The sequence below is a fragment of the Monodelphis domestica genome, chromosome 1, assembly GCF_027887165.1.
Source record: "Monodelphis domestica isolate mMonDom1 chromosome 1, mMonDom1.pri, whole genome shotgun sequence".
Taxonomy (NCBI): Eukaryota; Metazoa; Chordata; class Mammalia; order Didelphimorphia; family Didelphidae; genus Monodelphis; species Monodelphis domestica.
This window is the reverse complement of record NC_077227.1, coordinates 10684798-10711564: the sequence shown is the minus strand read 5'-3', so window position 1 is coordinate 10711564 and position 26767 is coordinate 10684798. Positions and strand designations below refer to the sequence as shown.

General features: G+C 44.9%; 1 protein-coding gene across 1 annotated transcript in view; it reads right to left on the bottom strand.

The window, feature by feature from the left end:
- Positions 1–18565, bottom strand: part of LOC103102788 (lipase member K-like) — a 30437-nt gene extending 11872 nt beyond the window's left edge. The window contains exons 1-5 of the mRNA XM_056815053.1: positions 18454–18565; positions 9504–9621; positions 8751–8868; positions 5932–6133; positions 2144–2253 (exon numbers count right to left, since the gene is read on the bottom strand). Coding sequence (XP_056671031.1) covers positions 2144–2253; positions 5932–6133; positions 8751–8868; positions 9504–9614 — 541 coding nt within the window. The 5' untranslated portion in view covers positions 9615–9621; positions 18454–18565. The remainder of the gene's footprint in view (positions 1–2143; positions 2254–5931; positions 6134–8750; positions 8869–9503; positions 9622–18453) is intronic.
- Positions 18566–26767: the final 8202 nt, after the last annotated feature.

The following is a 26767-nucleotide window of genomic DNA, read 5'->3' as shown; positions in this document are numbered from 1 at the left end:
CCTTCCTCTTCTCACTGGGCTTGCAATAGACATTTCTTTGCATCTCAAAAAGAAAAAAAAAGGTTGCCTTATGTCAAATCTGAACGTGTCCTTCGGAAAGTTCCTTCCTTGGCCCTTGGTTATGCTCTAAAGCAAAGCAGAGCAAACCCATTTCCCTTCAAATACTATTTTCTTTGAATCTGCAGCACTTAACACAATGCCCAGCACATCATATGCACTCAGTAAGTGCCAGTTGACTGAATGGCTGACAGACGTATTTGCTAAGTCTGTTCTTCAAACTCAGGACTCCAAATGTCTTCAACAAATCCTCTTTCCCAAGGGGACATTCTGTTTGCAGAAAGGGGAGGAAAAAGGACATTGGTGTGAGAATCCTGGCTTGACGCATTTCTGAGGATGTGAGAGAAAAAAGCTCAGATAAATCTAATGAAGAGACTCTGATGACAGCAGCTCAGAAACAGCAGCTCAGTCCTTGAGGTCAACAATACATTGTTTTGAATCACTTATTTACATATCTGTTTCTGTTCCTCCGGGGTTAAAAGACGTAACTTAGAAACTATAAATCATAAAAATTTTTGAGGCATATCAGGAACTTGTAGACTCTCCGTTTGTATTGTAGTGGGTAGAACTATGGACTTTGAATTTCTCAATCTGATTTAGGGATAAATTTCAACTCAAGAGGAAATTCCAATTCAAGATGTTAGAAGCCAAATGAGATGATGGGATCTGAAAAATGAAAAGCCACAGCAGTCACTAGAAAAGAGAAGCCAATGGAGACCTACACAAGTGGATACTGGTCCCTGCTGCTGGAAAGAAGGCCAGAAGAGGATCAGAAGACAAGAACACTTGTCTCTGGCAGGTACCTGACAAAAGCTAGATAGTCTCTGAAATACTGCTGGAATCTGATTGGAGGAAGCAGAATCCTTGCTGAATAAAGAGCTGGCTGGGTTGTCTGAGCTGCAATTTTTTTTTTTTTTAGCACATATACAGTTTAAGAGCACCAACAAATCCTACAGTGTATCTGGAACTGTCTTGATTGGAGGAGAGCCTTGTGGTTGCTGGGAGCTTATTGGAAAAACTGATCTTCTTGCTGTAGGAAAATTTGACTGTGCTTGACTGGATTTCTATTTAGTGCCATCTATAACCTGAGATGCCAAGCATTTTTGCTGGCTATCCCCCATATCTAGAATGAAGTCCCTCTCCTCATCTAGGCTTCTTGGCTTCATTTAAGTCTCACCCAAAGGCTCACATTCTGCAAGCAGACTTCCCTAATCCCACCTCATTCCAGCACCTTCCTTTTATGAATATTTCCAATTTATCCTGTTGATAGCTTCTCTCAATATAATATTTTGCATGTTGGCTCCTCCATTAGGCTGTGACTTCCTTGAGAGCCAAGACCTTTTAAGCTTTTTTTACATAGCTTAGGCTCAGTAATGCTTGTTTACCAACTGAGAGAGGAGGGTGCCTTCAGAGGCTAGAGACAATCCTCGAGAAGCTTCCCAAGTCTCGGGTTTAAGGGAACTTCTTGTCATTGAAGTTCCTGCTTCAGTGCCCAGGCTTAGGGCTCCTGGTTCACTGAAAGAGTAAACTGTTGTGCTTCATGCAAAAGCTGAACCTGCACAGTCTGAAGCGAACTGAACAGAGACTTCATCCAGCAAGAGATCAGAGAACTCTTCCTAAGAGGAGCAGGTAACAGGAGGAGCTTCGCTCCCTAAACAAGACCGCCATAGCCCTGTTTACCTTCAGTTGCATCGATGCCATGTTACCTAATGTCTAGCTTTCACTTTCTCGGGAAGTGACCATTTCATGTTTGAGAGCTCATGCTATTAACATGATTAATCCATATAGTGTGGAAGCGTGATGTTTCAAGGCACCACGTGAGGATGAGTGGGTGGGTAATTGTCCCACCCACTAGCCTTGATACATTTAGAATGTGGTGCCAGGAAGTGAGAGACCTTGTTTGTTTATTCTACAATCTCCACAGCAAATGCTGGAGCCCATTCCAGCTGGGCCTCTTCAAACAAAGATGGAGTCCAGCATTAGTAAGCCTCCCTTGCCATCCCTCGCCTCCTACAGGAGATTGCCCAGAGAGGAGAGAGGCCGAAGACCCCCCAATGCCCTAGCCCAGCCATCAGCCTCCACATACCAATGGTGGTACCCTGGGAATGGCCCACGTAATACAGTTGCTCCTGCCCAGTTTTCTTCACAATGAAATCAATGGTGGCAGGGAGGTCATACTTAGCCATTTCATCGAAACTGCCAAAGAAAGAGAGACAAGAAGCTGGAGGCAAATCTTGACTGCAACATCTGCTCTTCCACAAATGGATATTGGTAGGTAGACTCCCTTTAAGATCTCTGGGGTGCTTGCTTATGGGTCCTCTCCACTGAGGCAGATCTCATTTTCCCTTCAGTCTCAGGAGCTGGTGCATATAGCTAGTGCCAAACGCCTTTTGGGAACCAAATGTCTAGTGAGGAGCCCTGAAGCCCAGCTAGGCTAGTCCCCAAAGCACATCCTCTCCTGGTCCTGCCTTGGGGAGCTTACGTCGCTTCTGCACAATGAAGAGGCATCCGAGGAGGGAAGTTGGTAACCTTTAGCTTTGGTGAGCCATTGAGATTTTTAAGAACTTGGCCTGGGGGTTCCCTGGTGTCAGGAGCTCCCAGTGAGTAAATCCCCTCTGCCCAGGCAGATCGGACACTGCCCTGTTATCAGGGTCCCCAGAATTTTTACACAGGGCCAGTTCACTGTCCCTCAGACCATGGGAGGGACGGACTATGAAAACCTAACCCTACCAGGCAGCAGTATACACAGTGCGGAACCCCTTCCCCCACATCGCCACTCACCAGGCTGACATCTTCCATTGTGCAGCCACACAATGCTTTGCGGGGCACCTCATTGTAAGGCGCCCCACAAAGGATTATGTCACTGGAAAGAGTGTGGGGCATGCCTCACTTTGTGGTGCCGCCACATACAATGCTCCTCTCACTGACCACCAATGAAAGAGGTGCCCCTTCCAGAAGTGCAGAACGGGCCTGATACATGGCCTCAGGGGACCTCATGTGGCCCGCGGGCCTTAGCTTGGGGACCCCTGATTTATAGGCTTAGGCAAATCTACCTATTTTTAAAAAAAATAATGTTTCACAAAGTAAAAATGTAGCTTCTTCACTCAACTGACAGATTAATGACTTGCCCAAGGTCACCCAGGCAGTTTGCAATTAAGGCAAGACTTGAACACAGGTCTCTCTAACCCTGAGACAAGCTCTCTATCTGCTATGCCAAGTTTCCTCTCATTACCACTAAAGTGTTTTCAAAATGGGCTCTGGCAACTAGTATTTGGAATATTTTGATAACTGGATTTCCATATAATCAGTTGCCTTAGTAACCCTACCTACTTCAGGCATTTTAAAAACATTATTCTGAGGACTCTGTAGGTTTAAAAAAAAAGGAGGGAGCGTCCATGACACCAAAGGCATTAACTTTGGGTTTGCTTTTCTAGATGTCCAGGCTTAAAGACCTCTTAGAGATTCATAAAGCTAAAATTGTCCAATTCTGACTCTCCAGTACTCCCAAATACCCAAGATCCCCAAATGGGACGTTAAGGTCATCTTCCTGATCTGTCTGCCTCCTTAGCCTTGCTCAGAGCTGCGTCCTGAGTAGGCCCTTAATGTTGAGGGAAGTCGATGGAGTGAAACTCAAGAGGCCGTCTTTCTAAACAACAAGAATGGGCCCAACCACAAATTGAGTGGAATCGGGTCGTTTTCAGAGACAGAATCTCCCTGTCTGTGTCATTGAAGTCTTCTGGCAAAGTTGACCCTCGGGTTTGGTGCTTTCCCTTTGGAGATTATTAGTTTGAGAATTGTTCATATTTAAAGCTCAGGTCCAGGGACCTACTACAAAAACTCCATCTCCTACTGGTGCTAAGCCCTCATGGGATATGGGATATGGCCCTCTGGGCTGTGGAAGGAAGCCTTGCTCTCAAATTCCAGTCACATTTACATATGAGAGAGTATTTGGCTGTGTGTCCTCATAGACCAAGCCCAAGCCCAAACTATGTCTTAGAAGATTATTTAAGAATATATATCTAAGGCAGCTAGGTAGCTCAGTGGATAGAGCTCCAGGTCTGTGGTCAGAAGGACCTAGGTTCACATTTGACCTCAGATATTTCATAGCTGTGTGACCCTGGACAAGTCACTTAACCCCAATTGCTTACTCCTTAATGCTCTTTTGCCTTAGAACTGATGCTTGTATTAATTCTAAGGCAGAAGGTAAATGTGACTGGTTCAGGGAATCCCCTGTCTTCTTCCAGGGACCTCTTTAAATAGCTCCCTCTGATGAGCTGAATGAACAGAGCTTTTGAAATCAGATGATTTGAATTTAAATCTGGCCACTATCATACTACCTGTATAGCTGTGGACACGTCACTTTCCCTCACTGAGCCTCACTCTCCTCATCTATTACAAGAGTTTAGAGCAGATGATCTCTAAGTCCCCTTCTCACTCCAGGTCCTATCAAATCTCCTTGTCTGTCCTCTCTCTCTCTCTCTCTCTCTCTCTCTCTCTCTCCAAACCAACAGCCACCTGGATGCCCCATGGACATCGCAAATTCAAAATGGCTAAAGCATGACTTGTTGTATTCATTTCCTTTCCTAAGATGGCTCTCCAGGGTCCCAGAAAGCCTATGCTCACATTCCATGCTAGGCTATTCATCTGTCCTAAATGGGACCTGCCATCTCGTGATAGGCCAGGCCCATCTCATAATGATGTTGTGATGGATGTCAGTCAGCAGGTGGAACCAGGTAAAGGTGGCTCTTCCCTCCTCTGATGATGAGGTACTCCTAATCTGTTTCCAGTGCCTGCAGTATTCAATAGGCCTTCACCATAGAGTCAGAGGATTTCGATTTGGAAGAGAGTCATTATGGTCCTTTGGGTCCCTCCCGTCCAACTTGGTTGTGAAAAGAGAAGCCATCTGCTGTCCCTCTTCTCCCCCATCCCACACTCAGTATCCCATTCTGTCACCACCACCCCCAGCCTCCATTCTCTCCTCCTTCGCTTCAGCTTTTCAGGCTGGCCTTTCTCCTGGCCAAGGCTGCTTCTTGTACGTCTAGTCTGGCTTTTCGCTTCCTGGTATTCTTTCTCTCTCATCTTCAATTTCCCTTTATCCACTGCTTCCTTGTCACTTAAATCCATGCCCTACCACTGGTCTTTCTCTTCCTTACAAATACATTCATTCGCCTGAGCCTACCACATCTTCAAGCTATTGTCTGAAATCTTTTCTCCCTTCTGCAGCCAAACTGCTAGCCAAGGTTGTTTGTACGCCTCGCTGCCATCTCCTTACCCCACCCCACCACTTAATTCTCAGTCCAGGAATCTTGAATTTGTCCTGGAGAAGAGAAGATGTGTGTGTGTGTGTGTGCATGTGTGTGTGTGTACATGTGTGTGTGTGTGTGCGCGCACATGACAGGAAGACAGACAGACAAAGAGAAAGAGAGAGAATCATGGAAGCGGCATTAGGCAACTCCTTAACCAATAAAGCCAACAACATTTGCTAAGTCCTTTTTTGTGACTCCCAGATACTAGTGGGGAGAACCTGGAAGGCAAAAGGAAGAGCAACAATTTGATTTTTTTCTGATTTCAGGCAGGGTGTAGAGCTGACCTAAAGAAAAACTGAAAAGAACTTTAAAAACCGTATCATTCCCTTCTATGTTTTTACAGCAAAGGAAACCAAGGCTCAGAAAAGGAAGTGACTGACCTAAGATCCTCCATGACTAGCAGAGCCCAGGCTCAGACAGGGGTCAGGCCCGAGCTTCAGAACCAGCACTGCTCATCCACGAGGGCCTCGGGTATCTGAAGCATACTCTTTCATGGAGAAGGAATAGGTTTCCATTCGAACCATACTTAGAGGAAACTAAGGGGAAATCCCATTCGACGTCTTTCTACCTGAAAGCCCAGAACTCTTTGGAGTTTGGAGACAAGGTCACGTGTTTCTGAGACCAGGTGTTTCCCCGGCTGTTCCCCAACCACACGTCAAAACCAGCATCTGCCAGGATATAGGCCAGACTGTTGTGGGGCATGTTGGCAATCCAGTTAAAAGCAGTTGCAAGCAAACCATGTTGCAAATACACGACAGGACGACCGGGAGCTGTACAAAGGAAGAGGAGCAAAATCACTTGAAGAAGGTCCAGATCATGTCCAAAGACTCCCCCCAAACTGATTCCCAAGGAGGCAGGAGGGAGAAGGAAGAAAGGAAGGGAGACAGGAACAGAGAGGGAGAGAGGGAGAGAGACAGAGAGGGGAAGGAAGAGAGGGAGAGACAAAGACAGAAAGACGGAGGGCAAATGTACACACAGAGAGGGAGAGTCAGAAAGAGAGAGTGATGGAGGGAGAAAGGCAGAGATACACACAAAAAGAAAGGGTGAGAGGGAAAGGTTCATAGAGAAAGAGACACACAGACAGAGAGAAGGGAAGAGAGAGAGAAAGAGACAGACACAGAGAGAAAGGGGGAGAGACAGACAGACAGACAGACAGAGACAGAGAGGTCATTTCATTTTGTGGAAGATGACATAGAGACCCAGAGACAGAAAGGGATTTGTCCAGGTCTCTCCAGGCAATGAGCAGGAAGAGCAGGATGTATAGCCATGCCCTCTGACTTCAAAGCCAAAATCCTTTTCACTACGTCTACCTATCTCCTACCAGAAGGTGTAGCCCCACATTGTCAGGGGCTTTGGGATTCTTGATTTTCTCTAACATCATTCCTCTTTGTGGTGGTTACTCCCTAGGATGGCAGAGGGAATTTCCTCATCCAGAGCCCACTGTACCGTTTCATAAATGAGGAAGCTGAAGTTCAAGGTTAAAGAGACTTGGCCAAGCTTGACTTTGAACCCTGGTCTCTTGACTCAAGGCCTAATACCTTTCACCCTAACTCTGCACTACTTAAGTCATTTCAGGGCATCTGGTCACTGTAGTGTCAGATCCCATTTTATTTTAAATTTCAAAATAAATTTTAAAACAATTTTGGTAGTAGAAGAGAACTCGGAAGCATTTGACTCCACTTAGCCCTGACCTTCAGAAATACCTGGATCTTCACCTGGCCTAGGAAAATAATTCCTTCATCTTATAACTCTGGCTGTGGGCCTGAGCTATGCTGATTAGTGAGGAAATGACAGCAAATACCCGGCTTCCCCTCCAATGTTTCCACATACCCACCCACCCATCATTCTGTCCATCCACCCACTCCCCATCCATCTCTCCACCTGCCCATCCATCTATCCATCTACCTACCCATCATCCATCCAGTTTCTACATTGGGTATCTTACCATCCATCCTTGTCTCCTTATTCCTTTTTCCAACTCACTCCCCATCTTCTGCTTCTTACTCTTGAAACAGTAATTCAACTAACTCTCTACCATTGCTCCTGGGAAGGGTGTGACAATCAACTGACTATCTCAAGGATCCATTTGCCATCCCTGTGACTCCCCAGCCTCAGACTCCTTACTTTGCCTCCACTGCCATATAGGTTGATCTTCTCAAATGAAATACAAGCTCTTCATGAGTACAGATCAGATTTTTCTTATATCTGGAAGGCAGCCTACTGTCTCCTCAGAGTATATCCTTAATACTTTTGCATTCATTCATTCATTCATTCATTCATTCACTCCAAGGGCTCCATTGGCTTTTGCTTAGAGACCTCCAATGAGAAAGGACTCATTCTCTTCGAAGTCCATTCTACTTTGACAGCTCCTCCAGTTGGGAAATGTATTCTCCTGATCTGACACCCAGTTTTGTCCCTACACATTGCTCTAGTTCTGCCCTTGAGGACCAAGAAGCACAAATCAAATCTCTCCTTCACGTGGCTTCTCTTTCCATATTTGAAAGCAACTCTCATGTCTTGCTGGAGCCTTCTCTTCTCTCAGCCAATCACCCCTAATGCCTTCAATCAATCTGCATTTGAATTAGAGGATTCTTGCTCATTGTGGTTTCCCTTTTCCTGGTTTTCTCCAGCTCCTTAATGTTCTTCCTAAAATAGGGCAGCACCCAGAACTGGAACCAGCAATATAGTGTTACTGGGGCTAAGGACAGCAGATGTAGCTCCTCCCTCTCATGCTCCAGTCAGAGACCAAAATATGCCTGTCTGTCTTGGATGCAGCTGGACATCCTGGAATTTTTTCAGCTGTCATATCCGAGTTGTCATATCAGGTTGTCGTTCAATCTGGTCTACCCACATCTTTCACATCTTAACCTTTGAAATGTATTTTGAAGCCAAACATAGGGCTTCATATTTTATTGTTCAATCATTTCAGTCATGTCTGACTCTGCATGATCCCATTTGGGGTTTTGGGGGCAAAGACACTGCAGTGATTTGTCATTTTCTTCTTTAGCTCATTTCACACACACACACACACACAAAAGACAACTGAGGCAAACAGGATTAAGTAACTTGCCCAGGGTCACACAGCTAGTAACTGAGTCTGGATTTGAACTCTGGTCTTCCTGACTCTAGGTCCAGCACTTGTTATACTCTCTTCTATTAACTATGTTTTATTAGAGTTAGCATCATCTAGAACTTAAAGAACTTTGGGGATCTCTCTTCTTCCTTAACCAACATGTTGGTCCTCTCTCCCCCAGCGTAGTGTTATTTGAAAATATGAAAACACACCATCTATGCCTTCATCCGAGTCATACAGAGCAGCAGGCCTAGCATAGATCCCTAAGGGACTCCGGAAGACCCCTCCTTCCAAATATCTCCTTCCACTCTTACCTGTTCCCTCTGAACCTCCTTTCCCATGAGGAATCCTGTAAAGGTCCAGAATATAACCATCTTTGGTCACGATGTCATATTGTTCATTGGGGTAATTCCAGTAAGAAATCATCTGGCTCTGTAGGAAAGAAGACACGTTTTTATTGGTCTCGTGGCCTGTCAATGGGGCCATCGCCATTCTCTGTCCATCTCTATGGAACATGGGTGCACTCCTATGAACTCTAGATGGCTTTTGTTACTGGAGGTTCAGGAAGCCGGTGGGGGACAGAGGGAGCAACAGCACTGAGAAGGAGAGGGAAAAGCCTAGTCCAGGGTGGCAATGGAAGAGACTCAAAGGGCCTGGGAGAGGAATAAGAGAAGATACAAAGGAGAATGATCTTGGACCTATAGGCAAGAGAATAAGATATACTACCTAAGATAATAAGAATACCTGCCATGGGGGGGTGGGGGGGGCGGGGGCTAGGCAGAATGAATACTATCCCCTCTTTAGAGATGAGGAATCTGCAGTTTGAGAGGTGGCTTGTCTGTGGTCACAAAGTGGCTTAGGAATGTCAGATCTGGGGTGAACCGATGCTATGAGCTCTCATCGTGCCCCTCCCCTGGCTGAGGCTCAACCCATTGAGAGTGAGGTGGTACCAAGGACCTCACTTAGTGATTAGCAAATGGTGGCCCCCACTCTGGGAACAGCTATTGTCTTCCCAGAGGCCCACGTGCTGTGCAGGTGGATGGAAATTCCCCAATAACGTGGCTTACGATATTCATGTAAGCTTCTGGATTCTTGGGAATTTTGCTTTTCAAACTCGAACCATTTGTCACTCCAATAATGAGCATCCAACAGGCAATGACTGGAAGTCTCCGCAGCATTTGGAATCTGCCTGAAACAAAAGCAGAGGATGACCTGCCCTGTGGGGGAAACCAAGAGGAACCTTTGCCACTATGGAGCCTTCTCCAGTTCTCCTTATGGCCACAGCAGCCCCAGTGATGTGGCTCTTAAGGGTCTACACTGCCTCTGGGGCTCAGAGTTTGTTGGATCTGGATTCACAGCTATGTTGTGAATTAAAATGGTATAAACAGAAGCAAGTTTAAAATGTCCATGTTACAAAGTGGAGGCATCTTTCACATATTGGGGGGGGGGGGAATTGGTCTGACTTCCTCATTTAACCCATGGGATATGCATCACACACACACACACACACACACACACACACACACACACACACACCAGAATATTCTGCCTGAAGCAACATCATTAGATTGAAAAGCTCATGGTAGAGCACTGGAGTAGGAATCCGTAAAACTTGGGTTCAAATCCTGCCTCAGATACTGGCTCGCCTAATGGCTCTGGACAATCCACTTAACTTCTTTGCTAGTCTATAAAACAATTTTGGTCCACGTGGCCTCTCAGGTCTTTTGAGGCTCTGGACCAACCAGAATGCCTGAGGGAAGTCTCCATGCTGGCAAGACCCTTTCTGCTGCTTAGTGAGCTCATTGGCTAGAAAGCCTCAGGGGCAAACTCTGGAAAGGGACAGATACATACCTGTGGATCACTGATGAGGTGCACTTATACGGATCAATGACTCCACTGAGGCTCCCAATGGCAATTCGACCAAGTCCAATTTTGTCCCTTATCTATCGAGCAAAGTTCTGATAAGGAAACTCCAGGGAATTCGCCTGCATGAAGCAGGATCCTCCCCTCGAAGCTCCTGGCAATCCCTTGCATGGATGATGCGTGTCCATAGATTTACATGTGGTCTCCTTGTTAGAATGCTTAGCCCTGGGGCCCGGCACATAGTAGATGCTTAGCAAATGTGACTTGACTCACTGACTGACCGACCTCACCTCTGGATCGGTGAAGAGATTTAACTGGCTTATGTCCCGGCCCTTTCTGCTTCCTCTGGTCCTGGACAGATATCCCTGGGAAATCCCTGGGGAGACTTTTGGAATGCAGTCCTACATGTAAAACCCAGTGGAATGGCTCACTGGCTACAGGAGGACGGTGGGAGGAGGGGAGGGAAGGAACATGAATCATGGAACCATGGAAAAATACTCTCAATTAATTAATTAAAGAAATAAACTTAAAAAAAATAGAATGCTGTCCACACCCCAGATTTCTGCCAATTGCCTATGTTGGTGTCTGCACTAACCATCTTTGAAAGACTGACTCCTAGAGGAAGGACTAAACTTGTTCTGCTTGGCCCAGGGCAGTGGGTATTGGGGGGGGGGGTGGCAGCAAGAGGACAACTTAAGCTTAAAGTAAGGGAACACTCACAAGTCATTTGAACTTGGCCCAAGGTGAGAACTTTAAAAATCCTCTTAATTCATTCCCAAGTGGAGCAAACTGCTTGGGAGCAGAGTAGGGTCCCCTCTAGGGCGAGCTCCCAAGGGAGGTTAGATACCCACATATTAATGATGGTGGGCTGGGTCAGGTGTGAGTGGGACTCAGTGACCCCAGAAGGGCTCTGGTTCTGTAGATGTCTCAGGGCAGATCTGCATAATTCAAAGTGAGGGGAGAGGAGAAATCTGTGTCAACATGGAAGGCTGGGTCATGGCAAGAGCCCAAGCCAAGAACTCAGTGTCCAAAGACTTAGTCCAGAACGTTCTTACTAAAATACTTCAGAGAACACTTTCCCAACCAAGACCAGAGATCCATTCATGGATTGAATTTGAGTTAAGAATAGCCTTTATAGAGCATTTAACCTGAATTCTTTACTTCCCAGAAGACTGACTCTATCCTGTGGTGCCTAGAGTCTTGAACTTGGAATACTATTAGTACTAATTATGATAATAATAATAATAACTAATTCCTACATGGGGATAGTATGTTCTGAAGACACTTTACATCTTCTATTTGTTCTCACCACAACTCTGGAATAGATGCTCTTATTATCTCCATTTTACATATGTGGAAACTGAGGCCAAGAACTGTTAAATTACTTGTTCATGGTAATGTAGCTTTTAAGTATCTGGGGTAGGATTTGAATTCAGGTCTTCCTGAGTCAGAGTCTAATATTCTATCCACTGCACCAGGCTGTCTCCTAGAAGACATGTGATCTAGTTTTGCCTTTGCCAATTGGAGGCTTTGTGACCCTGGGTCACTTCTTAAACGAGGATAATAGCTTTCACTCCATCCATCTCATGGGGCTTTGACACTGTTTGGAGTTATTCCTGAATGAAATAATAATACTGAGGCTCAGAGAAGACCACAGTCTTGGCCAAATTCATGGACATGGTGAACGAGTGATACCTGAATAAAACTGTAAAGTTGGTCTACAGGTTTCCAAGGATACGGGTGATCCAGGGAAAAGAGAAGTGCATTTGAAGTTGGAAGACCTGGAATTGATCTCATCTCTGATGTTAAGGATCTAGTTGACTTTGGGCAAGTCTCTATTGTCAAGTTCTGCAGATTCTACCTTCCTAATATTTTTTGCAGTCACCCACTTTTCTTCTCTGACTTTGAACTAGCTAAGGGAGTGAATGGAAGACAACAGGGAGATCTGTCCAAGTCCTTTCACACTCAGTGGAAATAGAACACTTGCCTTGGAGTAAGGAAGACTTGAGTTTAATTCTGGTCTCAAATGCTTGTTAACTGTGTGACCCTGGGTAAGTCCCCTTCATCCCCATTGCCTAGCCCTTACCATTCTTCTGCCTTAGAATCAGTACACAGTATTGATCCAAAGATGGAAGGTAAGGATTTAACAAAACAAATGCTTGATGCTGACTGATTGAATGAGGAAGGAGGTCTAATGAGAATAATAGAATTCAATTAAGAGGGAATTCGTTATTGACCCAGCTATCTTGGCTGGAGAGAGGATAATGTCAGAATGATTTGATTTCCAGTTAGGCATTAAGCACATACACTTGATGTTAGAAAAAGTCCCCTACCTAATTCTACAATGTCTATAAAAGCCCAATGGCCATCTTCACTGGTGGTTGGTTCCCCTCTTTGGGGTCCTAGCCAGAGGCAGAAGATGTTAGAGAAGGGATTCTGCTCCAGCTTTGCCTCACAGCTCCCTTTCTGCTCTTGGTCTTCTAGGCTGTTTGAGCTTTGAGGACCTGCTTAGACATGCCAGGATCAAACAGACCCTTCTGATGACACCCTAAAGAAGAATGAACAGATCAGAGAAATGGAAGATGGAGAGCAGAGAAATCTCATGGCAAAACCAACCTGCACCCTCTGAACACTTAGCTCTCTCTCCGTCCACAACAAGTGGGAATCTGTACTCTGGCTGGAAGCAGCTTCAGAGCATAAAGCCCAGCCCTAAAGTCACAGCAGAGTTCCACTGACTCACTCTGGTCTCTGAAATCCCATGTTCACACTTTGCCTTTCATCTGTATTTCCCCTGTGGAACCCTAAGCAAGATCTCCAATTTGTCTTGGCTTAAGTTTTCCCCATTCTAAAGATACGGCTAGAAGGCAGCATAGCAGGGACATAGAACTCTGGTTTGGAGTCAAAAAACCCAAGTGTAAATCCTAACTCTGCTACGGGTTATATCTGTGAACTGTCCAAGTCTCAGGTCCTCATCTAGAAAAGATGGGGTTGGGCTGGTTGACCTCCGAGGTTCTTTCCAGCTCAAAGTGCATCATCATTAGACCTTTAGGCTCTTTTCCATCTCTAAGTTTAGGGCCTTTGATCTCTATGACCTTGGGAAAATCACTTACCTTACCTCATCCTCAGTTTCCTCATCCATAAAAATAAGAGTTTGGGAGCAAATAGCCTCTGAAGTCTCTTCCAGGTTGAAATGTCTGGTCCAGTGATACGAAAGGGGAGTATCACCCATCTGTCTCTACATTCTTGGCCCATTGTTTAACTCCTACCTGCAATCATCCACTAACAACAGAGAAACCCGTAGGAGAGTAAACAGTAACAGGACCTGAGCAGCTGCATTTCCAAACAACTCCAGCAATCTAAAAGCAAGATTTAACTTGTAGAGGAGGTCTAATTCTGCATGTGGGCCATGGGTGACACCAAGATGGGAGCAGGATAAGGGAGATCCACTTCATATAAAAGAAGAAGAATAGCTCGCATTTCTACAGCATTTCAGGGTCTGCTAAACCCCGTGACAATCCTGTGAGGCAGATGAAATTATTATTCCTATTTTACAGTTGAGGAAACAGGCTGAGAGAGCTTCAGTGATTTGCTCAGGATTAGACAGATACTATTAAGAATCGGTGGCAGGATTTTAAGGCACGCCATCTTGACTCCACTGAGTCACTTATAATTTACCTATCAATTTATCTATGTGTATGTAAGTATATCTAGACATATATAATATGCATGTATATACACATATAATTACATTTAATCTAATATTCTCAAGGGCTAAAGTACATAAGTACATCACACAAACAAAAGAAGTAGCAGGGGGTGGCTCAATGGATGGAAAGCCAGGCCTAGAGATGGAAGGTCTTAGGTTCAAAGCTGACCTCAGACACTTCCTATGATTCTAGGAGAGAAGGTCAGGGTTTAAAAAAATAAAATAAGAGAACTCATTGATTGCCTGGGAGTTGGTCTTGTTCAGTAAGTACATTAAGATCTGCAAATTTTCATAATTCACTGAGGTTGGTAGTGAAAATATTCTTATCCTATTTTGTGGATGAGGAAACTGAGGCTGAAAGGCTAAGAGGCTTGCCCAAGGTTAAAGAGCTAATAAGTCTCAGAGCTTCACCAGATTTCTAGATTCCATGTCCAGTATATCTTCCACTAATAATAACAGTAAAGGGGAGAATAATTGTGGTTGTTTCTATGGCACTTTACAGTCGACAAGCTCATGACCTTCTGAGCCAATCTAATGCTGATTATTCCCATTTTGACATATGAGGAAACTGAGACTCAGCAAAGCAGCATGAGCTGCCTAAGTGTCTGAAGTAGCATTCAAACAATCCTGTACTTCCTGGATCCTTAACCCAAGCTTTGACCAATGTGCCCCATGGCTTCTGGATGGAACCTTTCCTCAGTGATCCGTGTCATCAGAATTCCAACTATTTCCTGAATTCTTCTATATTTCTGCCCCACTCCCATTTGCCATTGGCTCCTTTGCTGCCAGGATGTCAGCATTTACTCATTTGCCCTTCTTTGGCTCCAGAAGGGGTTCTGTTTGTGCCCCACATGCTTAACATTTTAAGCGCTTTAAAACTCTTACTGATGTGACTTTCGGCAGATTTTCTCAACTCTGACTCTTTTCTCATTCAATCCCTTATTTGTAGTATGAAATGGACTTTTAAAAAATCATCAATCCATCTCATTGGAATAACAGGTTAGCCCAGAGTCAAAGCTCTAAAAAGAGCTCTTAGAGTTGCCCCGGAGGTGGAATGTGACTTTTAGCTCACACACTTGGCAAGAACTACTTCTTCTCCCTCCATCCTTTGGTAAGGTTCTGGAGTCTCAATTGGAGGAGCATTATTTGTACTCTCCTTCTGGGAGCCATCGGGCCATGACGTCTTGACAGAGTCACATGTGGTAGCTAAGGGGGCCACAGAGTGGCCCTTGGCAAGATGCGATTGCCCACTCAGTCCCCCTTACATGACATCCCCTTACCTATGAAATTGACATGATTATTATTCCCCCTAGTCTCAAAAGGAATAATGCATGAGCAAAATACCCGTACCCTAATTCTCTAAAACACCCCCAAAAGATCAGACCCTCAAACCTTATCCCAAAAGACTATCATGGGTTAACTTTTACTTAGGTACACAAGCCCCAGTGAAACCTCAGCTACAGGCCAAGTCCAAAACTTTCCCACTCACAGAAACCTATTCTCATGGAGCAAGCCAACACACAAGTCAATCATAAAGGCCCATACAAAACATACAGGTATATCAAGCTTCAATATGCCTCAGTGACTCAATTTCACAAACCAGTAACTCAGAAATTCCCTAGTAAACCCTGAAAAATGATCAGTCTAATTTGAATTGTGTTCCCAGTACCCCTCAACCTCAATGGTACAATTGTTGAATTGTCTTTTAAAAACTGTTGATTAATTATTCCATTTTATTAAAAGCAATAAGTAATTTTCCTTGATTGTTTGTAAGCTTAAAACTCCTCACAGGGTAATGAGAAAATTAAGCCACCTGTGATGAAATCATTTATCTTGTGTGCAACCTTTATTCTGTCTATAATCACAATACAAGAATATAGAACATTAATCAAGTGATTTGTTAAAAGTTAATGTATCACTTTTTCAATTATCTCTCTTTGAACATGTGTGTTGGGTAATGTATCTGTGTGCCAAGAAAATGGGTATAAAAATAAACATCAGACCTGGGGATGGAGGAGGAGCTATCAGATGCAAAGCAGTCCCATGGCTGTAATGATAAAGCTGTCTTCTGTTTATTATTTTTTTGACTGATCGTTTGCCACCTGCCGGGAACCCCTAGAGTCACGAGTGGACCTTGCCCACGGCATTCTCCCTCTTTCCCTTTACGGTGTCATCCTAAAACCAAGGGAAGGATGACTCCCTCCTCCTACAAGGGTTGAAGGTACAATGGGAAACCGTCAGTGCTGTGCCTCAAGCCCAGGAGAGAAAGAGAAGAGAAAATGACAATCAGGGTAGGAGAAAGAGACAAGAATTGAAAAGGGAGGGTTAACCAGCTCTTCTCAGCACCAAAGACGAGACTCTGGGTGGACCTTTATTTCACCTTCTTGCTGCCATGACAACAGCTCCTACTCTTCTCAATTAAAAAAAAAAAGTTATTTCACATCAGATTTTTTTCAAGTATGAAAGAAGAAATGTTAGTCATTTTTTGTGACTCATGTCTGCTCCAAATATGGAAGAAAGACTAGAGGATCCTAAGAATTTAAAGCTGCAAGGACCTTTAGGGACTATCTAATCCAGGGGGTGCTTCCATTTGTTGTGATCTGAACCCATCTGGCAATCTGATGAAGCTCATAGACCCTAACTAATACCTTTAAATGCCTAAAATAAGATACATATGATTCCTGTGATGAATGAAATTCTGAAAGACACAGTTCTACATAGGACAATCTATTTATTGAGTTAAGCAAGCAGTAATCCATAAAATAAAATTAATGGTCAGTGATTATCTTGGCAACCAAGACAATCATGCCGTAAATGCAAAGACATTTCTGGGGGCAACTGGGTGGATCAGTGGATTGAGAGCCAGGTCCAGAGTTGGGAGGTCTTGGGTTCAAATCTGGCCTCAGACACTTCCCAGCTGTGTGACCCTGGGCAAGTCACTTAACCCCCATTGCCCAGCCCTGACCACTCTTCTGCCTTGGAACCAATACACAGGATTGATTCCAAGATAGAAAGTAAGGATTCTTCTATAAAGAAAAAAAAAAGACATTTCTAAGACTGTCAGTGGAGCATCTTTTGAGAGCATTTAGGGAATAGGGAGAGATTTAGGCACAAGAAGCAATGCTACAGATTCATCTTAAAAATAAAATAATACAGCATTCAAATTAGTTTTCCTCATTTCAAAGGAAACCAAAAGTCAGTTTGAAAAAGATGTCGTTTTTGCCCACATGTAAGACTTCACAGACTTGCTAAAATCTGTTGAGAGACCTTGGAAGTCTGTAGACTCCCAGGTAAGAATTCCCTGATTTTGTAGGGTTGGAAACTAAGAGCTCTCCAAGGAAGTGTCTTGTCCAGTAGAAGAACTGGATTTCAAACCAAACTCAGTGCTCGTGTCACAAAAGAGGCCGAATGCTCTAGAGGACACGGGATTCTTCAAAGTTCTCTGTAGTGCAAGGAAGAAAACTCAAGTGAAAAATAGCATTCAAAGAATGGCATCTATTGCATTTCGGAAATTTGTTCTTCCATTGGAAAAACTCAATTTCCTCAAACCACTCTTTCCTTCAAAGAGGTATTTGTGGTTCTTTATGAAGCAAGTATCTTTACCACCGACCCCCTCTTCCTTTCCTTCCTGTCCTTTCCTCCTGCCGCTCCTGCACCCCACATTTTGCATTTCTCTTAAGGAATCTATGAAATTCTAGAATCATGGAACCAAATGTTTCCTTCTAGATCATCTCCTCCATCCTGATCATTTAATTAGGAGTCCTAGAAATGGTAAGGGTCTTCCCCAAGGAAATCAGCCTGGATTTAGGGTTGGAAGCCAGGGATCCTCCCTTGAGATGAAGTTCCCATTCCACTGTGCCATGCTGACCTGTCTGTGAGCACTCCCGTAGACCCTCACACACACATATGTAGAAGAGATGAATAGAATATTGCCAAGTCAGATGGAGGCCTCTTGAGACAAAGCATAAGCAACCCTGCCCTGAGGCAAAGGCTTTATTTCGCCTGTTATTGCTCACTCTGCCACACACTTGCTCTTGTCACACACCATTATTTCTCAACAAGATGGTGAATTTCTAGTGGAAACGGAGTCGTGATCCTTGCACCTGCCCCCCACTTCTAGCAACCGTCCCATTGCATTGCAGAGAATCAGAAGAGAGTAGCATAGAGTGGTCCCTGAGAAGCCACCTCATTGGGTGCCCACGTCACCCCCAGCTCAGCTACTCCCAGGGGATGGGCAGAGGAAGCCGTGGGCTCAACAGGACCCCACCTTCCTCCCTACACACAAGTCAAGTGTTGACTTTGCCTCTAGGTAATCACAAAGGGGATATTTGTGGACCTTTAAAGCTGGGAATCTGCCTTTCTGAAAATGTTAACATCGGCCCAATCTTCCTTAGCATCCCGTTCCCAAATACCCTTCTAAACTTCGACGCAGAAGAATGGCTTCTTACAACTGTGTCCGGGGCAGGTACCACCAATCAGTCTCGCTGAGATTCAGACACTGGGTCCACTCCGCTGGCTCAGAGGCAGCTTTCTGCCAGAGGAGAGGGACTGGATCACATAGGCAATTAGGGGAAGCCCACACTCCATTTCCTCCTACTGGGAGTGGCCAGCTGGATGGTGACTCTCATTCTATTCTGCCCAGCAGGTTGGAATTAAGACATGAATTGCGCAACCACACATATCTGTGGAAGCCTCAGAGCAATGGATCGATAAATGCCCTGTAGTAGCAGCCAACAATTACTTAATGCTCCAAGAGGTGGATAAGTGGGCCCTTGGATGGAGCCCAATGACATCTTGGAAGCAGCCAGCTGTAAGGAGGCAGGTGTCATGGCAGAACCTTCGGCCCATCCCGTCCAAGGTGTAGTCCGCGATGTTTCCCAATCAGCTTTTACTGACTCATGGTTTCAGCAACCCTGAGGATCCTTCACTCTTGGCTTCATCCATTTTAGACCCAAATGAGAAGGGAAGTGGAGCCATGCCCAGTCTCTCCCTGCACCCTTTGGTGGTATCACGGAGATGATGGAGGGGCCAGGGGCTCCCTAGGCTACCAGGGAATCTGTTGTTTCAAAAGAAACCTTTTATTCCTTCTTCTATGGCAAGTTCCAACTTGTTGTGTGTTGTCGGATGCAAGAATTTCTTTTCTGCTCTAGAGAACGCTGCTTTCAGTTTGCTCTGCTTCTTGGCTAGAGAGAGTCTCTTGAGGGTTTCCATTTGGAATGGATTTCTGTGTGGCCAACGGCTAGTAGAAGGAGTAAACTGGTCAGAGAGCGAGCTATCGGCCAGAAAAGGAGCTCTTGTCCCAAACGCCACGGGCCCCCAGCCCAGCAATATTCCGGGGCCAGAGTGAGAGATTTGAGGCCAGGATCCCTGTCAGAGTCTGGAGGAAAGGACAGCGAGGCTGGTGACCCTTTGCCTGCTGCCTTTGAGACAGGGATTGCAATCTCTCCTGGAGAATGGTAGGCAAGATTCCAGAGGTCCTACCAAAGCCTCCTGCAAGCTACCTTTAGACAATCTGCGGGCAAAAGGCATTCCTGATGAATAAACTCCCATGACCAGTGTGTGATGGCATGACCTCTACAAATTACAGTCTCAGTCCTAGAGCAGTAAACAGCAAAATGAATGGCCCAGGGTCACACAATATATGTTCTAGTCAGAACTTGAACCCAGTTCTGACAACTCTGTTGGTCATTCTCTTTTTAAAAAAGAATGAATGATTACTTGAGTGATCTACCCTTAATGAGAGCAGTGGGAAGAAAAAATGAAATCTCTACTGTATCCATTGGGTCAGCATCAGTCAATGAGTAAATATTTCTTAACAATCATTGCCTATTTGCTTCAATCATGTCTGATGCTTGGTGACCATATTTGGGGTTTTCTTGGCAAAGATATTTGAGTGGTTTGCCATTTCCTTCTCCAGCTCATTTTACAAATGAAGAAACTGAGGCCAGAAAAGATTAAGTGACTTGCCCATAGTCACACAATTAGAAAGTATCTAAAGATGGATTTGAATTCAGGTCTTTATGCCTCCAAGCCCAGTCTATCCACTGTGTCAACTAGCTGCCTTTTCTTTTTTCCCCCCTTTTTCCTTTGTTTTAAACCCTTACCTTCCATCTTAGAATCAATACTATGTATTGGTTCCAAGGCAGAAGCGTGGTAAGGTCTAGGCATTGGGGGTAAAGTGACTTGCCCAGGGTCACACAGCTGGGAAGTGTTTGAGGCCAGATTCAATAGCTGCCCTTCCTTAAGAAATGACTGTGCATATGATGTATCACTTGTTTATTTTAGTATATGTTTTGGTGTTGGGGGAGTTAAGATTATTCACTTACAAAAATGAGTAATATGGAAATATGTTTGGCATGGTAATACACCTGGATTGAATTGGTTGTCACCTCCAGGAGGGAGGAGGGAAGAAGGCAGGGAGACAACATTAATCATATATCTTCAGAATACTCATGTGGAAATTTGTTAATAAATATTAAAATAAATAAATAAATTCTTTAAAACTGCCTCTATCGTCCATGGTACTCAGATGTGGGAAAACAATGAAAGGTAAATGGCAGACCCTCCTCTCCCAGGCCTGTTGGGGGAATCAAAGGAGATGTGGTATGTAGAATGCTATTCAAATTTTAGCTATTATCTTTATTTTTACTGCATACAAAAGACTCTCCAGCCACCTTCCCTTATTCTCCACCACAATCCATGAGGCTTAAATTGATGTTGGATTGATGAAAATGGCATCTATGAGCCTTTGAAAAGAAAGAGCTCTATTTATGTATAAGCCATGCTAGGTATTCAGCATAAAGTAAATATGATAATTCATATGGATTCAACATTCTATCTCATAATCAATAAATAAGCATTTATTAAGCACCCACTATATTCCAAGCATAGATTTATGCACTAGGGATATAAAAAGAGTACAAAAGGCAGTTCCTTCTCTCAAGGATCATACAGTTTAATACAGCATTAAAGCAACTGTATACAAACAAGCTATATCTAGATTAAATTGGAAATTATCAACAGAAGGAAGGCTTCTGTTCTACACTTAATGAGGGGGCAGGGCAGGGAAGGAGAGAATTTGGAACTCAATTTTTAATGACTGAATGTTAAAAATATTTTTACATATAATTGGAAAGTATATTTTTTAAAAGGGACTAGGGGAAGCTTTTTACAGAAGGTAGGATTTTATTGGACGTTGAAGAAAGCCAGAGAAGCCAAGAGGCAAAGATACAAAAAGAGCATTACAGAAATGGGGAATATGAACAGTGGAAATACTCAATCAGGAGTGTGCTGTGTGAGGAAGAGTAAAGAAGATGGAGTCTTTGGGTCCCCAAGAACATGGTGATGATGGGAGGAAAGGGAGAGATTAAGCATAACAAGACTGGAAAAATAATTGGGGATCAGGTTAGGAAGGGCTTTGAATGCCAAGCAGATAATTTTGTCTTTGATCCTGGAGATGATAGGAAGCCATAGCAGTTAATTGGTGTGTGCGTGCATGTACGTATGTGTGTATGTGACATCGTTTTGTGTTTTAGGAAAGTTGCTTTGGCCACTGAATGGAGAATGGATTGGACTGGAGAGAGGCTGGAAGCAGACAGGTATCCCCTCCACCCCCCAGCAAGTTATTGCAACAATCCAGAGGTGAGGTGATGAAGGTCTGCCCCAGCATAGGTACGGGCACTGTCAGAGAAGGAAGGAGACGTGTTCTAGAAATACTGCAGGTGTGAAATTGGCAGCTCTTGGGAACAGATTGGAATATGGGGGTGTATGGTAGGACTGTTGAGTGCAGGGTGCCACCTGGCTTGTGAGCCTGGAGGACAAGGAAGATGGTGCCCTCTAGAGTTATAGAGAAGATAGGAGTGGGTGGGTTTAGCAGAGAGATGATGAGTTAGTTCAGTTTGGGACTGGAGATGTTAAATCAGTATCTATAGGAAATCTAGTTCCACGTGCCTGAGAAGTAGCTGGAGGTATGAGCCTGGAAGTCTAGAGAGAAGTTAGGCTGGATTCTTACCATCGTCTGGCATGTATAAGCTGGTTCCTGCACAGAGAAAGAGGAAACAAAGGCAAGGCAGGTGACCTGACCAGAGACAGCTGCAATTCTCCAAAGCAGCCCCTGTGCAGAGAGCTATTTCTCGGCTTCCAGGACGGGGCCAATGTCACATTAAGAACATTATTGCACACTTTCTATCAGAACAACATGCCGTAGAGACAAATCACCTTGTACATCCAATGATCGTCATGGATTCCAGAAGACGATGATGAAACCTGCTCCCCACCCCCTGCCAGTGGTGATGGATTTGGGTTCTGGATGAAACAGAAATACCTTTGTGTACAGCTAATGGGGACGTTTGTTTGGCCTGAGTAGACATATTTGTCCTAAAGAAATATTTTTCTTTTCTTGCCTGTTCAGTGCAGTGCAGTGTGGGAGGGAAAGCCAGGCCATTTCTATCCATTTGTTTAAAACTTGAAAAATACAGAGCTGGGGCAGGGAGCCAGTGGCGTGTGGGGAATGGCGCAGGGGCTTTCCGATGACATCCCCATTGTTAGTTTGGCTGAATTGTGTGATTTTACTACAAGAAAGCTCTCGTGGAATGGGACAATCTGGAAAGTCTGCCATACAAAGGCCAAACAACGATTAAATTTGCCCCATTGGCTCATATTATTCTTGTTCTAGCTGTTGTCTTTGTATTCCCTAAACTGACCCAACAGTGACCCAAAGTCAGCTTTGGGACTTGATACAGCATGGCTCAGGGTCCAGTTGTTCACTTGCATAAAAGCCCAATTTGTGCCAAACAAAGAAGATCCAAAGAAGGCAGGATTTCCAGCCTCTTCAGGAAAACAGATGGCTTCCAGCAGCTGTTATAATGCCCTCAAGTCATAGTCACTCTGGAAAACTTCTGTCTCCAAACTCTTGGCTAGTTAACTTTAGCCAGAAATTCATATTCAACCATTTGACCATTGTTTCCCCATGAGGGACCATGGCTTTATTGCAAAAGTAAAGGTTGAGGGCAGTGGGGTGGCTCAGCAGATCGAGAGCCAGACCTAGAGATGGGAGGTCCTGGGTTCAAGTCTGGCCTCAGACACTTCCCAGCTGTGTGACCCTGGGCAAGTCACTTAACCCCCATTGCCTAGCCCTTGCTGCTCTTCTGCCTTGGAGCCAATACACAGTACTTATTCTAAGACAGAAGGTAAGGGGTTAAAAAAAAAAGTAAAGGTTGAAGCAAGAATAGTTGATGTTTTTTTAACCTCAATAAGATAATAGGGATGTTTGTCAGCTAATATAACTGATAATGTGGTGAGAATAAAAATACTATTCTCTTAAAAAATAACTTATCAAGTTAACATAAGCGATTCCACTTTGGTTTTAAGATTTTGTGGTTGAGTTGTTTTGAGGAAGTTTTTTTTTTTTAATAATTTGTTTCTCACAAATAGGATAAAGCCATTTCTGCTACAACATATTAAGCATCACTTGTATATTCTTGAACAATGGATAAGGATGTATAGGCCCTCCTATAAAACAAATTACCAATGGGAAATACTATTAACTCTGTGCTAACTACCTTTAATTAGATGTACAAACACCTGCCTGAGACCTGATCTATCATCGTGTTCCTACCTCACGATAGGGCATGGCTCCTGCATTCCTTACCCTTTACATTTGAGAAACAAGTTCCTATCGACTGGGAGGTAGTGCTGGGTGGTTGACAAAGATCTTGGAGCAGTGCCAACCACACTGGCTGCACCTGTATAGTCTCCAGCCAGGAGGAGGGGGAAATGGTTAGAAAGAAGCCTACTGGGACATCTAAAACCTGGGTTGTTTTGGAGGGAGATGTTTCCACATTTTGATGAATAAAATGTGATTGTGGGCATCAAAGAGTATAAATCGAATTTGTTTCTATTATGGTAGTTAGCCTCTGTAAGAGTGAATAAGCTTTACATGGATCCTACATTATTGGAGTTGAGGTGGGAGGAAGAGGCAGCTAGAAATCCAATCCGCTAAGGTTTCCTTAAAAATACATGTACAAGAATATTTATAGCCACACTCTGTGGTGGCAAAATATTGGAAAATGAGGGGGTGTCCATCAATTGGGGAATAGCTGAACACATTATAGTATCTGTTGGTGATGGAATACTATTGTGCTCAAAGGAATGATGAACTGGAGGGATTCCATGTGAACTGGAAGAACCTCCAGGAAGTGATGCAGAGTGAAAGGAGCAGAACTAGGAGGTTGTACACAGAGACTGATACACTGTGGCACAATCGACTGTAACTGACTTCCCTACTAGCAGCAATGCAATGATCCAGGACAATCCAGAGGAACTTATGAGAAAGAATGTATCCATGTTCAGAGGAAGAACTGTGGGAGTAGAAGCACAGAAGAAAAACAACTGCTTGATCACATGGGTCCATGGGGATGTGATGGGGAAGGTGGACTCTAATCGATCACTCTAGTGCAAATATCAATAATATGGAAATAGGTCTTGATCAATGACATGTGTAAAACCCAGGGGAATTGCACACCAGCTACAGACGGAGTTGGGGGGAGAGGAGGGAAAGAACATGAATCTTGTAACCATGAAACAATATTCTAAAATCAACTAATTAAATAAAATCTTCAAAAAAAAAAGGTTTCCTTAAAGCTTAATTTTTGATAGACACTGTGATAGGCATTTGGGATATCAAGACAAGAGGGAGCTAATATTTTGTTAGGGGAGATAGATAAGATGTACAGAGAATCCTCAGATCTCAGAGCTAAAAGTGGAAGAGACATCAAAAGTTGCCTAGCAGAACTCCCTCATTTTATAGATGAGGAAATGAGGCAAAAGGAGATTAAATGATTCCATCAAGGTCTCAGTAAAGTCCAAGCAAGAGTCAGAGGCAACATGTGGACCCATTTGTCCTGTGACTTTAGAGCTAGTATTCCTGCTGACACATCTGTCCAGAGGTGTTAGAGGTGTATTTTCAAAGAAGGTGGGCATTTGGTGTGGCAGAGATGAGGAAGGGGTGCACTCTAGGTGTGAGGAGGGAGGGTCAATGCCAAGGCACAAAGGTGTCCCAGCCCTTCCACTTTCTTGCACTCCCTGAGACCTGGCTCCTTGCTAAGGACAGCTCCTGCGGGCCTCTCTTTCCAGCACTGGCTGCCCCATCGTTGAGTCCCTTCCAATGCCGGGTTGTGGCGGGGGAGTTGAGACACACCTTGCTCCCTGGCCTCATCCAGGTTCTGCCTCTAGCTCCACCACTCAGTGACTTACTTCTCTTCCTTTGAGCTTTGGACAACTCGTACCTACCAACCAACCATTCGAGATTCCCGTCTGGTGTCTACAGAAGTCTGGGACAGCCTCCCTTCCTCCTTCCCTCCCTCCCTCCTCCTTCCTTCCTCAAGGCAATGCCTGCCTCACTCCTCCCCAGAGCCTCCCCTAATACAAAGGGATGGGATTAGCATCCATCCGGAAACTTCCTCAAACACCCTCCTGTACTCATTTTCCGTGACCTATTTCTGCACCGACCCCACCTTAACCCCAGAGGGATGGTTAGAGCCTTGACCTTGCCCTCGCCCACCGCCCTGGCGGTCGTGAACACATCTCTTCATAGGAGCACACGCTAGCATCCTTCTCCTTTCCCCTCTGCCCTGGAAGCCCAAAGCACCTTCTCCACTGGCCCCAGGACTTCCGATCTCTCCACCTCTCCATCCTTGAAAGCCAGCCAGCCCATCACCCTCTCACTGGGTGCACTCTCCTCCCTTCCTCTGGGTGAGCCAGTTCCACCCAGCTCCGTCCTCTTCTCTTTAATCCCCTCCCCTCTTGGAAACACTGACCTCGTCCTTCAAAGCCTCCATCCCCGGATTGCCTCCACCACCGGCCGCCTGGACTCCTTCACACCTGCTGCTGAAGGAAGCTGGAGAAAACTCAGAAAACCCCGCTGACAGACAGACACACTGCGGATCTGCGTTGTGTAATCTCTGTGCCAAGGGCAGTCCTCATATGCCTTTGTATTTGACTCATTATCCCATTTATCATATGATTCTTCTCAATCTTTTCTTCATTCCTCAAGCCTGCCATGGCTCCCCAGCCCTCACCCTCCCAGGGAGAGCCTGCCTCAAGGAACTCCCTCTCCTCCCTCGCTCCTCATCTCGCCTCAGGGATGCCCCCCCCTTTAACCTCTATTCCAATGAAGAAGCAGCCCTTCTCTTCTCCTTGCCAACGTAAGCCTCTGCACAGGTCACTTTACCTCGGTATGCCTCAATTTCCCCAACTGTAGTTCGGGAAAAAGAATTGCACCCACCTCAGAGGGTTGTTGAGAGGATCAAAAGAGAGAATCTTGGCAAAAGTGCTTCGTATAATGGCTGGACGTAACAGCTGCTATATAGATTCCCCTCCTCAGATCCTCCGGCAGGCTCATAGAGCCCCCCATAGCGTGGCCCCCTCCCAGCTTTCTCGTTCTTATTCCTCCTCCCCGCTGCCGCTCCTCCGCGTCCCCTGAGGTGACTCTGGCCTCCTTGCTGCTCCCCAGCTCTAGGCATGCGCCGGGCTCTCCCCACACCTAGAAAGCTGCCCTCCCTCATTCTTCCACCTTCTTGGGCTTCCTTCTACCCCGCGGGCTGAAAGAAGCCTTGGACAATGCACCTTCCCTCTGAGACCCCTTCAGGTTAGCCTGTCTGGATGCTGTTGACGTGCTGTGCTGCCTCCCAGGTTACATTTGCAGCTTCTGGAAGGCAGGGACTGTCGTTGGACTCTCTGTATCCCCAGGGCTCAGGGCCACGC